Source organism: Physeter macrocephalus, chromosome 9 (assembly GCF_002837175.3).
Source record: "Physeter macrocephalus isolate SW-GA chromosome 9, ASM283717v5, whole genome shotgun sequence".
Lineage (NCBI taxonomy): Eukaryota > Metazoa > Chordata > Mammalia > Artiodactyla > Physeteridae > Physeter > Physeter macrocephalus.
In genome coordinates, this window is record NC_041222.1 from 15,499,380 (window position 1) to 15,515,006 (window position 15,627).

At 51.1% G+C, this 15,627-nt stretch overlaps 1 protein-coding gene across 6 annotated transcripts in view; it reads left to right on the forward strand.

Annotated features, from left to right (window-relative positions):
* Nucleotides 1-4,275: 4,275 nt before the first annotated feature.
* EPB41L4B (erythrocyte membrane protein band 4.1 like 4B) overlaps nt 4,276-15,627 on the forward strand; it is a 146,898-nt gene continuing 135,546 nt past the window's right edge. For all 6 annotated transcript variants that reach the window (XM_028493695.2, XM_028493693.2, XM_028493694.2 and 3 more), the window contains exon 1: nt 4,276-4,578. In XM_028493695.2, the coding sequence (XP_028349496.1) occupies nt 4,276-4,578 (303 nt within the window). The remainder of the gene's footprint in view (nt 4,579-15,627) is intronic.

Genomic DNA, 15,627 nt, shown 5'->3' on the forward strand with positions numbered 1-15,627 from the left:
AACAGGTCACTGAGAAATGTAATGCTCTGATTAGCCAGCTTTGATCATGTGCCATACCTGAGGCAGGAGGTGGGGTCAGCTTCACCTAGACCACTAGGCCTCTGAGTGGAGGTGAAGTAATTCTGCAAAGCAACCCAAATTCTGTAACCCAAAGAAGGAAAACGGATGCTAGGCTGGCCATAGCTGCCCACTACACAGTCTTTAATCAATGATAGCTATTATTATTGTAAAACCATAGCAGAAAGGTTAAGCCGACATTTACTAAACACATGGAAGGGTAGGGAAGGCTTTGTGGGACATCGTAAGGTCTCAATAAATGCTTATGGAAAGAAAAATGTATGAAAAAATAGAAGCATACATTCAAATGTAATCTTGTTCTATGGGAAAAGAAAAGGCATCTGAGGGAATGAGGGTGCAATTTGACTGAGTCTAGGAAACAAGCCAGGAAACAAAGGATAGGGATAAATGGCACATTTCTGAGAGGAGTTCCTTAGAGACAGGGCTAAGGGCTGTTTAATTAACATGAAAACTGTTCTGGAGAAAGGGCGTATATAAGGAACTCTCAGGCTTTACTGATCACAGAACTCTGGGAGTAGGGATGGGAAGGAAGACGGGAAGTTCTCATGAACCTGAGGAGGTGGGTAAAGAAGTGGTGGCTGAGCTTTAATGAGAAGGCAGGAAGTGACTCTAGGGGTCAGCTTCTAACTACTGCCCATGAAGTTGAGGAACTCAAGCTACTGCTCATGGCCAAGGAAAGGACCTGGAATTTAGTGTAGACGGTTTCTTGAGAACTTCAGCTCAAGACGGTTCCTGTTTCTAGACAGGAACACAGGTGAAATACTAAAGAATCGTTTGAGGGCCAAGAGGCCCGTTAAAGAATGATGTGTTGGCAAACAGGATACACGCACAGTTCTGGCCCATTTTCATTGAACATAGAGGAGGTCTGAGAAACGGCAATTAAAATTTCTGAAGGGCTGGTACAGAGCTTGGATAACAGGGACAGGAAATTTTTAGAGTCCAAAAGGCAAAGATTAAGAAAGAGCAATCACTGAAATATGTAACACTGAGCAGACAAAATGCAAACTTACTCATCAAATGTGGAAATCCTGGGGAGGAAACTTGGGTGACATGAAATTTAATCAGAGGAAGGCCTGAGCCTCTGTTTTTCCTCTGTGTGGTGGAGAAAACAGTGCTTAAATCACTATTGTGACGAGGACTGAATGAGATCAGTTAGGTGACGGTGCCTGGCACAGAGGAGGTACAGGTAAAATTAAAGCAATCTGGAGTCCCCATGGGATTCTCAGTGACATGGTATTGTCGGTAGCACGTGGGAGCTCGAGTCAGGAGACATGAGTGTGAGTCTGGGCTCCACTCCAGTCTTCATTTTCTCCGTCTCTAAAAGGCAAAAGCAATACCTACCCCACGGGGCTATTACGACAATGTAATGTGATCCTGCATTCATTCAATGAGCGTTTATTGAAACGCAGACTACTTGCCAGACAGCAGGCTAGGTGCTGGGTGGGGATACAATGATGAATAAGAAAAAGTCTTGTCTTCATGGAGCTCAGCATTTAGTAGGAGAGAAGGACAGAGGATAATTGCAAATTGAGTGACACTTACTTTGAGAGGGATGGCACTGTGACAGTGCCAAGAGGCTTTGAAAACTGTAGTGCACCAAACTAATATGATTTAACACTGCACTTGTATGCGTTTCCTATCACTGCTGGAATAAATCACCACAAACTTAGTGGTTTAAAATAACACAAATGTATTATCTTACAATTCTGGAGGTCAGAAGTCAGAGATGGATTTTACACAGTCTGTGTTAAAAACAAAGGCTACGTTCCTTCTGGAATATCTAGGGAATAATCTGTTCCTTGCCTTTTCCACCTTCTAGCAGCTGCCTGCATTCCTTGGCTCCTGAATGCATCACTCTGACTTCTGCTGCCATTGTCACATTACCTTCTCTGTCTCTGACCCTCCTGCCTCCTTCATAAGGACCCTTGTGATTATATTGGTCCCACCTAGATAACCCAGGAGAATCTCCCCACCTCAAACTCCTTCATTTAGTCACATCTGCAAAGTCCCTTATGCCATGTTCGGGAAGATATTCACAGGTTCTGGGGATTGAGACGTGGACATCTTTGGGGGGCCATTATTCAGTCTACCACAGCACTCCTGGGCTATATAGTGTGAAATGGGCTATCCTTAGAAACCAGTAAGCAGACTGGGCTACCTTTGAACACCAGCTTGCTGATGGTATTCTATTAAGTTAAGTCTTGAGGGAGGGGAGCAGAGTGGGTATTGGAAGGCTGATTGCAGGTGCCCCCTCAGAATACACCGTCACCTGGTAGATCCCTGTAGAGTCATAAAGGAAACACTAGGCAACAAGTGAAGGTACTGGCTGCCGCCATTCAGGCGCTCTGAGACCTCGGGCAAGGATATTACTTCTCTAAGAAGTCCCAAACTCCACCTAAGTCAATGGGGACAAATAGAACTACCTGGAAGGGTTGGAGTGAGGATAATGAAACTATCATCCATGAAATCACCTAAGACAGTGCCTGATCCTCAGTAAATGGCGATTTTGGAATGCCTCCTGAATTCACCCCTCCCTTTCTCTTTCCCCTTTGCTGTGGCCACTGCCTCCGTCCAGGCCTCTCAGAAACCATCATCGCTTTCCAATCATGTCACATGCCTCAGCTTGGCCGTGGGTAGGAGCAACAGCTTTAAATCCCAGCAAACGAGCCCCTATTAACCATGAAATCTGGAGCAAGTCTCTTAAGCTCTCTAAGCTTCAATTTCCTCCTCCGTACAATGGGGATAAAACCGACTATGGAACCAGGCTGTGCTGAGGATTTAGTGAGATGATGAATGGGAAGGGCTTAGCATAGTGTCAGGCACACACACACACACACAAAGCAGTGTTACTCTTCTCAAGAGGCCTGACCTCCTTTCAGCCACACTGAAACCCACTTCTCCCTGAACCAGGCCTTGAACATGTATACCTGAGGGGCACCGTTTATAAACCCTTCCCTCCGCCTCCGATATTCTGTGTGTCCTATACTATCCTCCTCATGCCTCAGTTCCACTCTGCTTCTCAGTAACTTGTGCACGCTTTACTAGCCTTCTCAGTTACGGCTATTTATGCAGGCCTCTGCCTCGATACTGGACACGAATTCCCTGAGGAAAGGTGTTCTTCTGTGTAGTCGGTTGGAAAAGTACACCCCTCCTTGCCTGGCCTCAATTTCCTTATTTGGAATGAGCCCATTGAAAGGGCCCTTCCAGCTCTGAGATCTTAAACTGACAGAACTTTAAGTAGCAGCGACCTGGTAGATTACCTAGTTCACCCCTATCCTTTTCCAGAAGGGGAAAAGTGAGGGCCTGGTAGGGCCTTCGCTTAATGCACTTCTCTCTCCGGCCTCCCAGGCAAGGCTCCCCCGAGGGCATGCAGCCCGTTTTCCTAACTAGGCAAGGGGAGACTCTCCGGCGTCTTCGGGGCTGGCAGCGCCGGAAACACGTGTGTGCTCACCTACGTGTACACACGTGAGCACACCTACAGCAGCAGGGGGCGCTCGGGCCGGCAGGGGGCAGCACAGACCCGGTTTCAAATACCCGGCGCAGCCCCGAGGGAGGAGGGCGTGCTGCAGTCCCGGCGGCGGTAGCGGCGGTGGCGGCGGAGGCGGCGGCTGTAGGTGCAGCCTCCCAGGTGGGAGGCGGGGGCTGCGGGCGCAGGAGAAGGCGCCTGGGGAGCGGGCGCTCGGCTGGGCCTCCTCGGGCCTGGGCGCGGCGAGTGGGAGCGAGCGCGCCAGGAGCACGCAGGCGCCCTGCTCCGGCTGGCCCTCGGCCGGCGCGCGGCGCGGGAGCAGCCCGCAGCCCGCCCCCGCGCCCCCCGCGCCCCCCCAGTCCTCGGGCCGCCCGCGGCCGGCAGTCGGGAGCGGCCCCTTGGCGGCGAGCGCAGGCCGCCGGCCCGGCAGGGCGCGTGGCGGCGGAGGCGGCGGGGGGACGGGTGCGGCGGAGGCGGCGGCGGGACGGCTCCCGGGCCGCCCCGAGCGCGCCCTCCCGCCCGCGGCCACTCGCAGCCGGCGCTGGCCGGGCCGGCGCGCCCCGCAGGCAGCCGAAGCGCGGCCTCGTCCTCGGCGGGAGCGAGCCCCGGTCCGCAGCCGGCGGGAGGCGGCGCGGGCGGCCGCCTGCACTGACGGCGTCGCGGGGCGCTCCTGGGCGGCGGCGCAGCGGCGGCGGCGCAGGGGGCGGAGGCAGGGGACGCCCCCAGCCAGGATGCTGCGGTTCCTGCGCCGGACCTTTGGCCGCCGCTCCATGCAGCGCTACGCGCGGGGCGCGGCAGGGCGCGGGGCCGCCGGCCTGGGGGACGAGCGCGACGGGGGTCCGCGGGGGGGCCCGGCCGCCGCCGCCGTGTCCACGCTGCCCGCCGCGCCCGGGGGCAGCGTGTTCCCGGCTGGCGGCGGGCCCCTGCTCATGGGCTGCGCGGCCGTGCACATCTCCGCCGCCGGGGCCTCCAAGGCCACCCTCTACTGCCGCGTCTTCCTGCTCGACGGGACCGAAGTGAGCGTGGACCTGCCGGTGAGTGACGGGGCCGGTCCGGGACACTGGCACCCCGCGGCCCTTGGGGCAGCTCCCTTCCCCCGATGCTTCCATCTGGGGCGCTCCCCTTGTACCTCTCCGGGATCCCCTCCCCCTTTTGCGAGCACTCCTAGTTCTGGTTCCCTCTCGGGCCACCCCGTCCTGCTCTCTTCCGGGGCCCCATCCCTGGCCCGCGCCCCCGAGTCCCAAGTCCCCGCCCCCTGGCGCGGGTGACTGGTGTTCCCCTTCTATCCCCCAGGTTCCTGCATCGGCCTTCTCGGTGCTGGATTATTGGTTAGAAAATCTCAAAGCAATGCGGGGCTGCCATGGGATGGCCCGCTTGCCCCGACAAACTCGCCACCAGGCCTTGGTGGGACGGCAAGGCGGAGAATCCCCCTCGCCTGCTGGCCGGCAGGTGCCCCAAGTTTGGGAGCGAGTCGGGGGACCACTTCTCTCTTGTGTTCCCATCTCGGTGCTCCACCCCGCCCCCCCACACACACACCGGTCCCATCCTAAAGAGCCCCTCTGGCTCGCTGCCTCACAGGCGGCCGGGCGACTTGGGAGCTAACTCTAGAGTGGATTCTCGCGGACCAGGCCAACTTTGCACCGGCGGAGCCCCTGCTGGGGCGCTGGGAGTCTGCCCCGGGGTGCTCTCGGGCCTGGGGCGCCGGACTTTACCCGGGGTCTGTGCGTGGAGCCGCGGAGGCACTCCCGGGCAGCTGCGCCGCGGCCTGAGCCCCGGCCACCCGCCCACAGGTGGTTGCACCCCGCCCCCTCCGGCAGAGAGCTAGGCTGGCGCTGCTGTCTCCGCCTGGGCGTCTGGCTACCAATGTGTCTTTCTAGCCGAAGGGGCCAGATCTGATCAAATCAAATCCGCACATTAGTGGGGCGCCTGCTGTGCACCCGGCGCTGCGGCAGACGGTGCCTTTGGGAATCTTTGGGTGTGACCGAGGACACAGCAACGATTGAGCTTTAGATGAATGTTACAGAGCATCTAGAGGGTTTCAAGGGAAAAAAATAACATACCGGGACTTCGAAAGAAAGCATTTAGGCCTCCTCGGGTGGGGGAAATTGGACGTCATGAGAGAACTGGGAAGATTGTAAGGGTTTTAGATGGGAAAATGAGAGCCTGCCTGGCCTGGGGTTTAACGTTTCCTTGTGTAGGTTTAATTTTGAGACAGTATCAGTTTATGGCGATTTTATTTTTGTGGTTCCTGGTGCTCTCCATAGGATATCATTTTGTTATGATAATACCCTTTGGGGGCCTTTTTATTCATGGAAAAGGAGCCAACATTCCAGTGCTTAGAGCAGTTGTCTTTACAGTAGTATTAAAATGTTACTGCTTCCCCAAGACGGGTCTCTCCAGCTTTTATTCAGCTGGGAGAGGAGGCCTGAAGGGGCCGGGAGGGGCGGGGGGTGCAGCCAGTGGTGAGGTGAGTGTGTTGCTTCTGGAGCAGGCAGCTGGTGTGTGGAGAGGATGTGGCGTATTCTGCATCTCGGATCTGGGAAAGGAATGCTCTGGTTTGGAACTTTGACAACGCTCATTGCTGATGGTTTTCTTGTCTGTTCCCCGGGGGTGATTCGTTTATAAAATGTATTGCTCTGTCAGGTTTGTGCGACAGGCTTAAGCGGTGTTTCTGGGATGAAAAATGCAAACCCAGTAAGATGCATGCGTAGTGAATAGACCCAAACAGGTACCCAAATGAACAGGTTGGGACGGGAATGCTGACTTAACCGCAGCTGGTGGTACCCTGGCCCAGTGTGAGGGGAGGGGGATTTTGCATCCTAAGAGGTTTTTTCACTTTATTAAAGGCTACTTGACAAAAGGATTCACCAGGTTTTCTCATAATGGCAGATTTTTTGATGCTTTAAGATGTTATTTAGTGAACTCCCACTTTTATTTATACAGACACGCGTATGTATATATACCCCGCCCAAAGGCAAATCCAGAGCAAACGCTGGCTTTTGTCATGTGAGCCCTTGCTTGGGGAGGAAAGATGGAGAAGAATAAACAGTGAGCACGACTCATCGATTTAAAGATTTATCAGGCATTAGAACTGCATCGCACAGTCTCCTGTGCTCATCTTCCCAGATCAGAGTCTTAGTTCCTGTATTTAATTCTCAGAGTTACAAGGTGAGCTCCAGGCAGCCATCTCCCCATGAATCTGTAGCATGTGCGCTCCTTCTCAGCCCGTTTCACCAAGCTCACTTTTTATGCTGTCCTTTTTGGCATTTAGTCCCACTGGTCATTATTCTGGTCTCCTGCGTTCCTGGATTTTTACTGCTTCCTGGGCCCAGGGGTTGCTTTGCTGCATGGCGCACAGGATTTACCTTTGACCGCCATCTCCCTGAGCTGGATTGTCTGTCTCCAGTCACTTGCACGGGCACAAAGCACACTTGCCAGGCTAACTATAACTCTTTTGTAATTAAAACCCTCTGGTGGTGGTAGCGTCAAGAATTCGTCCCTCAGTATACTAACAGTGGTTATGCACTGTCATAAGCCATTTTATTAGCCCTAGTCAGGATGCCTATGTTCCAGAATTGCCTCGAACACAACACCCTCACTGTGATCGTGCTGGGGCACCTCGGTTTTCAGTTGTCACCATTTATTGGGCGTCTCCAGTGTGCCAGATGCTGGGCTGTGGACCCAAAGGTGAATGAGAGGTGGCCTTGAGGCTCTTGGGAAACACGTGTAGCAGAGCGTCTTTTTATTGTTAAGTGATGCTGAGTGATACGACAGGCTCACCGGACAGGGTGCTGGTGGATGAATTGGGAGGACTTCCCAGAGACTTTGACACTTGAGGCTCTAGGATGTCAAATCCAGTGTCCCTTGTGCATTAAAAAAAATTTTTTTTTAATTTATTTTTTGGCCACACTGAGCGGCTTGTAGGATCTTAGTTCCCCGACCAGGGATTGAACCCGGGTTTGAACCCGGGTCCACGGCAGTGAAAGCCCGAGTCCTAACCATTGGACCACCAGGGAATTCCCCGTTTTTAGATTACCTGTTGTGTCAGGGACACTTCTCGTGTCAAGCCACGACCCAGCTGTTATATATAACAAAGGAGGAAGCAAATGACAGGGCCTGGGACCCCTCCCCCAGGTGGTGGGCCTCATCCTCTGGCATGCCTGCGCGTTCTTAACTTTTTCTGTGGATAGTCAGGATCTTTTTTTAAAAAAAATCCATCGGTAATGTGCAGTCTGGAGTGGGCTTGCTGTCCAAGCCCAGCTTCCACCCTACAGACCAGAGTGCCACCCTGAGCCACTCCTCTTCAGAAACCCTGGCGCCGCCTTGGAAGGTGCCCCCGTGTCCGTAGCCCAGCCCAGCCCAGCCCTGCCCTGCCCTGCCCAGCCCAGCCCTCAGGTGTGGTCTGGTCAGAGCAGGCAGGACTCCCTCGGCCTGCCTGAGACTCTCCCCTTCTATTAATGCAGCTGAAGATCCCATCAGTGTGCTTGGCAGCGGTACCCACTGTTGACTCATATTAGCTCTCTGTTGACTAAAGCCCTGGCATCGCTTTTGCTTGCGCGGCTGTTGCTCAGCCCCGTCGCCCCCCTCCCCTGCGTGCGCAGTCTTCCAGCAGCTCTGTGTGGAAAGCCGGGAGGGTGTGTGGCTGGCTGGTTAGCACCCCCCGCCCCCATGCCTTGGAGGGCACAGCCCGTTGGCCAGTATTTTATTTGGTGTAGTTGCTTTCACTGTCCCTGGAGCTCCGCAGTGACTTGTATGGTACAGGGCAAGCACCGAGAGTTTCAGGGCAGGAAGATGCATGTTTGAGTCTTGGCAGCTGGGCTGTGCAGCCCTGGGCTACTTGAATCTCGATTTTCTGGTCTTTAAAATGGGATGATTACATGACAAAAAGGATATGAAAAGCCTCAGGAAACAGCAGGGTGCTGAAGGGTTGCTAGTAGGTTGTAATCTTATACACATCTCAGTGCCTCCTCTTTGGCCTGTGAAAAGTGATTGGGAAGTTTTCTAGAAATGAACATTAAAGAAAAAAAAAAAAAAGGCTGGGAATTCCCCGGTGGTCCAGTGGTTAGGACTCCGTGTTTTTACTGCCAAGGGACCCGGTTCGATCTCTGGTCGGGGAGCTAAGATCCTGCAACATGTGCGGTGTGCGCCCCACCCCCAAAAAAATCGGTGCCAGGAAGTCTAAACAGAGCCCAGTGCCGTTTGGCAGGGCCAGGGGTGGGGCTTGATTGAATGTGGGGGGACTGAGTACTGGACTGTAGCTTGGAGGGCAGGGGTATCTTCACCCTCAATGGTGGGAAGAAATGGGGAGCTACATAAGGCCCTAGGAAATAGGAGAAGGCAACTCCTCATTTCCATCCTCTCCCAAGGTTCTGGCTGCCATGGACACACTGCCTTATCCCAGACCTCTGGGTGGCTTGCTTTTTCCTGCTCCTGAGGGAAGGTATTGGCTCAAGGTGGCCCTCCAGGGCTTACCCTGTCCCCATCTCCAACCCCCCCAGACCGTGAATGAGACCGTGGGGAGCTTTGGATAACTGTGTGGGTCATGGGGTTGTGTATTTTTTTTTTAAATACCTTTGTTTTAAAAGGAGGGCTGCTGGCGAAGGAGGGGAGTGGGCAAGAGAGGTGGGTGGTGAACATCCTTCCCAAGTGGGATAGAGATGCGATCTCTAACTCTGGTTCCCCATTTTCTGGATTGTTGGTGTTAATATGCAGGGAGGGGGAGTCTGCCAGCTTCTCCAGTGCCAGTAACATGACCCTGCGCTGGGCCAGGACTGAACAAATATTAACTTGCTAAGCACTTTCACGTGCATAATCTTATTGAATTCTGTCGCTAGTGCCCTGTTGTGGATGAAGGCACAGGTCTGTTTAATTCTGAAAGAGCAAAAGGTTGGGGGCGGGGGCATGGGGAGGTAGAACTTTCCCTTACATTCTTGCATAGGGACTTAGAAAAAAATCCACTCCTTCACCACAGAAATCCCCCGCCCACAGTTTGTCCTCAAAACACGTGTCCCGTCCTTCTCCGCTGCCTGAGTCCTGTTGCCAGCCTCCTCCACGCTGCCTGGAGCGTTTCTCCTGCAGGAATCTGGTTCTTTGCACTTGGGTTTCCTCCTCGGGCCGTGGCAGCTGCCTGCGGGCAGGGTCAGCTGCTGATTCATCTTGGTGTTTTTCTTCAGGTTGGCATGTGCTTTCCTCCCCCACTTGCATTTCACAGGAGAACATGTTGGCAGCAGAAAGATTAGAAAATATAGAGAAGCAAGAGAAGTTAAAAAGATCTAAAATCTCATCAGAGATAATAACCACTTTTAAAATTGTGGTGTGTGTGTCCATCTGTACTTTTCTCTTTGATTTTAGATATGAATGTTATTTTAAGTGACGACTTTATATGGGTTGATGAAAGTATAGTCTCTTTCCCCACCCCTTCAGCACAAATGAATCGGGACCTAGACCCCAAGTTTCTGTCTCTTTAGGCTGGGACCCTTTTCCCCCCCTTTACAGTCCCTGGGACCTTAGCTGGGGCGGGGAGCCCCCTGTGGCCGTCTGAGCTGTGTGCCACCTACTGCCTGGCTAAGAAGAGGGCTCCCCATCCTTGGAGCCCTTCCCCACCAATCACCTCTGCTCTCTGGTAGGTTAATGTCCTGTTGATGGGGCCACAGAGTCCCCTTGCATCTGAGGGCTTGTGGTCTGAACATCTGCTTTGGGGTGGTGACCACTCTCGCCTGCCCAGGGATGCCCAGGCTCTGTTACCAGCTGGGGCTGATCTGGCAGAGGCAGGTGGGTGATCTTGCAGCATCCCAGGTGTGCCCCCTCTACCCTAGGGCCCCTTCATCTCCTTCTGCAGCCTCTTTGGCTTCTCTCTGCAGCTGGATGTATCTCACTAGTCGCACTTGATTTTAATTTCTGGTTTATTTTTGTTTTCCAAAATGTTTTTGTTTGCCCACTTGTTTTCTTCAGTCGGCATAGACTTGTTGAGCATTTACCCTGCATGAAGTGTTCGGGAGGGGTACAGGAGGTAGGAGAGAGTCCCAGTCTAGAAGGGGAGACAGTGTAAATATACTAGATAACTCGGAACCCCACGTGAGGTAGTACGGGGGTGAGCGATTGAACTGTGGAGTGGATTTGGGGAAGGTTTGATGCCCAAAGTGACATCGAGTTGTCCCGAAGGTTGCCTGGGAGTTCAGCTGTTAGATTTGGCCAGAGGCGTTGGGGCAGAGGAAACAGCAGGTGCAGACGCATGGAGGATGGAGCCAGAAAACCCCACTTGCTGGACTTGGGGCTCCTTGGGGTCGGGGAGGATTATGAGCTCCAGCTATGTCCCTGAGTCTCGAAGGAGTAAGTGAGGAACCTGTAAAGCACAGAGGAGGGTCTCAGGCTAGTAAGAGCCAGCGGCCACTGTGTGTCGGTCCTGTGCTAATTGCTTAAGCGACTGTTTTGTTGGACCCTCACAGAACCTCTTTTGTTGGTTACTGTTTTTAGCCCTGATTTGTGAGGGGGAGAATCAGGGCTTAGCAGGCTGGATAAGAAACTTGCCCGTGTCACAGAGCAAAGGCAGACTCTAGCTTCGAGCTCGGATAGTCCGCCGGGAGATGGTTTGTGTCCTCTGACCCAGGACTGGGCATGCGAGGGGTGGGAGCGGCGGGGTTCTGAGCCTGCCCCAGAGGCCCCGAGGTGGGTGGGGGACCCTGAGCCTCAGAAGGGTGTCCTCCTTTCCAGGCCACTTGGGGTTTCCAGACCTCGGATTCACATCTGTACTCATATTCAGTGAGTGTAGTTTCGCCCAGAGTGCATTCTGGTTTGAGGCCCATAGTTCTTCAACACTGAGGCTGGAAGTAGGCTACATTTTTGAAAAGTGTTTAATAGAACAACACTAAAATTATCACAGAGAAAAGCGTTTTACATATTCCCATCCTGCTGCATAGCAACTGGTTGGTTTTGCTGCTTCCTTCAATCTTTGTGCTTTTGCATACATGTTTATAAACATGGTGTGCATCCTTGTGTATCCTTTTTTAATTTTTTAAAATTTTCTTCCTCCTATCCGAGCCTTCCAGACATACTTCTCACCCAGGTTGGTGCCCTCTTGTTGTGCTTATTCTGGATTACTTAAATTAACCCCTCATTCTGTGTGTGTGTGTGTGTGTGTGTGTGTGTGTGTGTGTGTGTGTGTAGTAATACCTGTCTCTACCTGTCTCTTGGGGTTGAAGGTTGATAGGCAAAGCACCTGGTATCTTACCTGTTAGGCATGCCTACCCCCCCAGGCTCTCAGAATCTGTGTTACTTCTCTTAATTGCCACCATCCGGGAAAGTGTTATTATCCCCTTTACGCACGGTCTCAGGGAGCAGTTGGTCCTGGGCCAGCTATAAGCGTGGTGGAGCCAGAATTGAATCTAGGTTTCCTGACTCGTCCTCCAGTGCTCTTCCCCCAGCCCATGTGGTGCACACCTGGCCTTCCTGTTTGAAGGGTGTGCTCCTTGGAACTCCTGGGGAAGGTCAGAATCCTTTGTAATTTGATGGGTCAGAATTTCATGCCATAAACCACCCTGTCTTTCCTGAAACTTTTTGCTTTTCAGCATCTCTGGCATTTGGGTTCTGTCTACCATGTCTCAGCAATTTTTGCAAGTTCTTTTCCCCAAAGTCATAGTTGGCTGAGTGCCCAGAATTTCCTTCTTGAAGTTGAAACCTGGAGGGTGACCTCCCCAGGGCCCTGTGCCACCAGTGGCACCATCCGGAGCATCTTTGTTTCCCAGCGCTGAGCCTGGTCCCAGGGTCGGAATTGCCCAGGCAGCTGGCCCGGCTGGGAGGACGTGGACTGGCAGGCTCCCCGGGTGCCTGCAGGGTCGGCATCCCTCGGCTCTGTGGTGTCTCTTCCATGCCCGCTTCCCGTCTGAATGCTGCTGTTATCCGTGTCCTACCTTACGTGTGCTCAAGGGGGTTGCTGGAGGCCTGATGGCACCTCTCCTTTATCCTACCAGTTTGCTTGCTCAGCTGCACCTTCCTTGAGTTACGGATTTTAAAAAATTGTGGTAATATGTAAGTAGCATAAAATTTACCATCTTAACCATTTTTAGGTGTACAGTTCAGTGGCATTGAGTACATTGACATTGTTGTGCAACCATCACCACTATCCATCTCCAGAATGTTTTCATCATCCCACGTTAAAACTCAGTGCCCACTAAACATGAAGTCCCCATTCCTCTTTCCCTGTAGCCCCTGGTAACCTCTAGTCTGCTTTCTGTCTCTATGAATTTGACTACTCTTAGTACCTCCTATAAGTGGAATCATAGAGTACTTGTTTCTTTGTGTCTGGCTTCTTTCACTTAGCGTAACGTCTTCAAGGTCCATCCATGTCGTAACATGTATCAGAATTTCCTTCCTTTATAAGGCTGAGTAGTATTCCAATGTATGGATATGCCACATTTTGTTGACCCATTCATCCAAGTTTCAGACTTCTCTGCACATCTGGGCCTTGCCCATTCACCAGTGGCACTGCCGTCAGAGACTTGGATGTCCCCAGCCCTCTCCTTGGGGGTTTTGTTCTTGGCATTCTGGCACCCGCTCACCTGGGACTCATTTTATTTTATTTTTTTTATTTTGGCTGTGCCAGGTCTTAGTTGCAGCGGTCAGGATCTTCGTTGCAGCATGCGACTCTTAGTTGTGGCATGCGTGCAGGATCTAGTTTCCCGACCAGGGATCAAACCTGGGCCCCCTGCATTGGGAACGCAGAGTCTTACCCACTGGACCACCAGGGAAGTCCCCAGGCAAATTTCTAAAAACATCATTTAGGAGATTGGCGGGTCCCAGGAAAGAATGCAGACTGTGACAAGACAGTCTAACTCTATCTTTCTAAATGTATGAAATGACCTCCATTGGGAACGCAGAGTCTTACCCACTGGACCACCAGGGAAGTCCCTGGACTCATCCTCCCAGTTGTCTGGTCTTTTGTCTGAGTTGCTCAGTGTTGGCAAGTCCTCTGACCAGTCATTCTTTACATCTTTTAATGACGAAATACAAATACAAAAGAGTATCTGTAACATGACTAGTTTTAAAGAAAAATAATAAACATGACTAGTTTTTTAAAAAAATAATAATAACATCCGGGTACCCACCACCCAGCTTAAGAACAAAGAGCATCACCAGTGCTGTTAATGGCCCCCCCATGCTCCTCCCCAATGACCTTCCCCTCCCTCCTGCTCTCCTGAAGTTTGTCTCTCATCCCTTTTTTGATGAGTTTGCCTCATATGTGTGTTTCCCTAAATGATTATTGTTAGTCCTGCATGTTAGTGAACTTTATAGTAAATGGATTTTTCACTCAATACTGTGTCTGTGAGAGATTCATCCATATTGATGAGGTAACTGTAGTTCTTGCTGCGCCGCATGAATATACCGGAATATAGTTATCCTTTGTCGGTGGACATTTGGGATGTTTTCAGTTTGGAGCTGTTAGAAAAAAAAATGCTGCTTTGAACCTTCTGGAATTGGTCTTCCTGGTGCACATATGCTAGCAAGCGTCTCTACTGGGTATGTACCAGTGGCTGGGAGGGTGGCGGGCAGGACCTTTTAAGATCATGCGAAATTGTTTTCTCCAGAGTCCCAGCAGCACATAAAAGCGTCTGCTAACCCGTTTTTCAGCCCTTGGCATTGGACAGCTTTTCTGTTTTATTTTAGCAGTCTTGTGGGAGTTAGTGGGAACTCATTGTGGTCTTCACTTTTCCCCAGTTGTTGATGAGATGGAGTATATCTTGGCCTGTGTTAAGAACCATGAACGTATTTCCTCCTGGTATGCCTTGTTCTATGATGTTTGCCTGTTTTTCAGTTGCGTTGTATTTTTCTCATCGCATTCAGCTCACTGCCTGCTGGCCTTGATGAGATTGTCTCCTATACCCACTTCCTCTTCTGAGGTCACCTCAATGGAACAAAGGAGAACACTTCTCTGTAAGTCCCCCTTGCGGGCCTTTCCTCACTAAGCAGGAATTAACGTATTGTTTTCCATTTCCCTGTGAGTGAGCTGATCTGTTGCTGCTGGTGGCTTTTGGTGAGCAGTTGCAGGATCTATGGTATTCATTCAATTCTGCCTACTTTTTTCCCAGTTTTTATTAATTGAAATTTTAAATGCAGTCAAAAGCACAGAGAACCCCAAGTACCCATCATATAATGAACATAATCCAAGTATCCATTGTTAAGCTTCATCTTTTATTAATGTGGCCCCTCTCTTTTCATCTATATCTTCACCTCTTGTTACTTCCCAATTCTTTTAAAACAAAGTCCCAATTATCTAAAAGATCAGGGCTGTGTTTTTTTAAATAGTCACAATATTATTAAAACACCTAGAGAGGGCAGACAGCAGAAGCAAGAAGAACTACAGTCCTGCAGCCTGTGGGACAAAAACCACATTCACAGAAAGATAGACAAGATGAAAAGGCAGAGGGCTATATACCAGGTGAAGAAACAAGATAAAACCCCAGAAAAACAACTAAAGGAAGTGGAGATAGGCAACCTTCCAGAAAAAGAATCCAGAATAATGATAGTGAAGATGATCCAGGACCTCGGAAAAAGAATGGAGGCAAAGATCGAGAAGATGCAAGAAATGTTTAACGAAGACCTAGAAGAATTAAAGAACAAACAAACAGAGATGAACAATACAATAACTGAAATGAAAACTACACTAGAAGGAATCAATAACAGAATAACTGAGGCAGAAGAACGGATAAGTGACCTGGAAGACAGAATGATAGAATTCACTGCTGTGGAACAGAATAAAGAAAAAAGAATGAAAAGAGACGAAGACAGCCTAAGAGACCGCTGGGACAACATTAAACGCAACAACGTTTGCATTATAGGGGTCCCAGAAGGAGCAGAGAGAGAGAAAGGACCCTAGAAAATATCTGAAGAGATTACAGTCGAAAACTTCCCTAACATGGGAAAGGAAATAGCCACCCAAGTCCAGGAAGAGCAGAGAGTCCCACACAGGATAAACCCAAGGAGAAACACGCTGAGACACGTAGTAATCAAATTGGCAAAAATTAAAGACAAAGAAAAATGATTGAAAGCAGCAAGGGAAAAACGACAAATAACATACAAGGGAACTCCCA